The sequence below is a fragment of the Hippocampus comes genome, unplaced genomic scaffold, assembly GCF_001891065.2.
Source record: "Hippocampus comes isolate QL1 unplaced genomic scaffold, H_comes_QL1_v1.1 C16711024, whole genome shotgun sequence".
Lineage (NCBI taxonomy): Eukaryota > Metazoa > Chordata > Actinopteri > Syngnathiformes > Syngnathidae > Hippocampus > Hippocampus comes.
In genome coordinates this window covers 1-729 of record NW_017837260.1, presented here as the reverse complement: position 1 = coordinate 729, position 729 = coordinate 1, and the positions used below count along the sequence as shown (strand labels likewise).

At 46.9% G+C, this 729-nt stretch overlaps 1 protein-coding gene across 1 annotated transcript; it reads right to left on the bottom strand.

Annotated features, from left to right (window-relative positions):
• Positions 1-203: 203 nt before the first annotated feature.
• On the bottom strand, positions 204-714 carry LOC109508972 (carboxypeptidase O-like). Its single transcript, XM_019858917.1, has 3 exons — positions 601-714; positions 434-538; positions 204-344 (listed from the first exon to the last, which is right to left on the bottom strand). Exons 1-3 carry the CDS (start codon positions 688-690, stop codon positions 204-206), a joined length of 336 nt encoding a protein of 111 aa, XP_019714476.1. The 5' UTR covers positions 691-714.
• Positions 715-729: the final 15 nt, after the last annotated feature.

Genomic DNA, 729 nt, shown 5'->3' with positions numbered 1-729 from the left:
CGGTTCGACTCATCAGTCAGTGAGCTCACAGGATTGCCAGAAACCGACCAAGGTCCAATTAGATTCTTCTGACGTCATCCCTTTATCGAGCTGCATGCTAATGCGATGTGATACTTTGCTGTGATGTACTTTGCGATGTTCTAGTCCTCAATTTAGGAATAAGAGGTTGACTGTTCGTGTTTACAAGAGGTTGCTTTTCTACTTCATTCAGTCAATGTATCACTGACCGAGTTGTCCTTCCACGAATAGATGTAGCCGTCCATGTTGAGCACCGGGGTGACGTAAAAGTCCATGTTCCGAATCATCTCTCCCATTTTCGGGTCTGTCTTGTAGGTCCGCAAGATCTGAAATGAAAAGATCACGGTTCCGAGTCTTTGTTCATTGAACGTTCCGGTCCGTGCGCCGTCAATGCTGGAACGTGGGACATGATTACCCGGCTGACAAAGTATTGACAGAAGGCCGGAGCGATCCACTCCCTGGCATGAATACCGCAGTCCATCCAGATGGCTTTCTTTTTCGCTCCAGTGTCTGCACCGATCTGCAAAGCAAACAGGACGACGGTGTTTCTATTTCGGGTCCTCAGGTGAAACATGCGGTTACCTTGAGCAAGCTGATTGTCCGCAGCTCGTAGGTTTTTCCGTAATCCATGACGGTCACAATATCGGGATAGGCCTTTGCAACCTGAGTCATCCATTCAGAGATCTGTTGGATTAAAAAAAAAAAAAAAAA

Coding starts and splice junctions, on each gene's coding strand:
- LOC109508972 (XM_019858917.1), bottom strand. CDS start 690: ATGACTCAGGTTGCAAAGGCCTATCCCGATATTGTGACCGTCATGGAT. Junction 539..600: donor GGACAATCAGCTTGCTCAAG/GTAACCGCATGT, acceptor TTTGCTTTGCAG/ATCGGTGCAGACACTGGAGC. Junction 345..433: donor GTCAATACTTTGTCAGCCGG/GTAATCATGTCC, acceptor TTTTCATTTCAG/ATCTTGCGGACCTACAAGAC.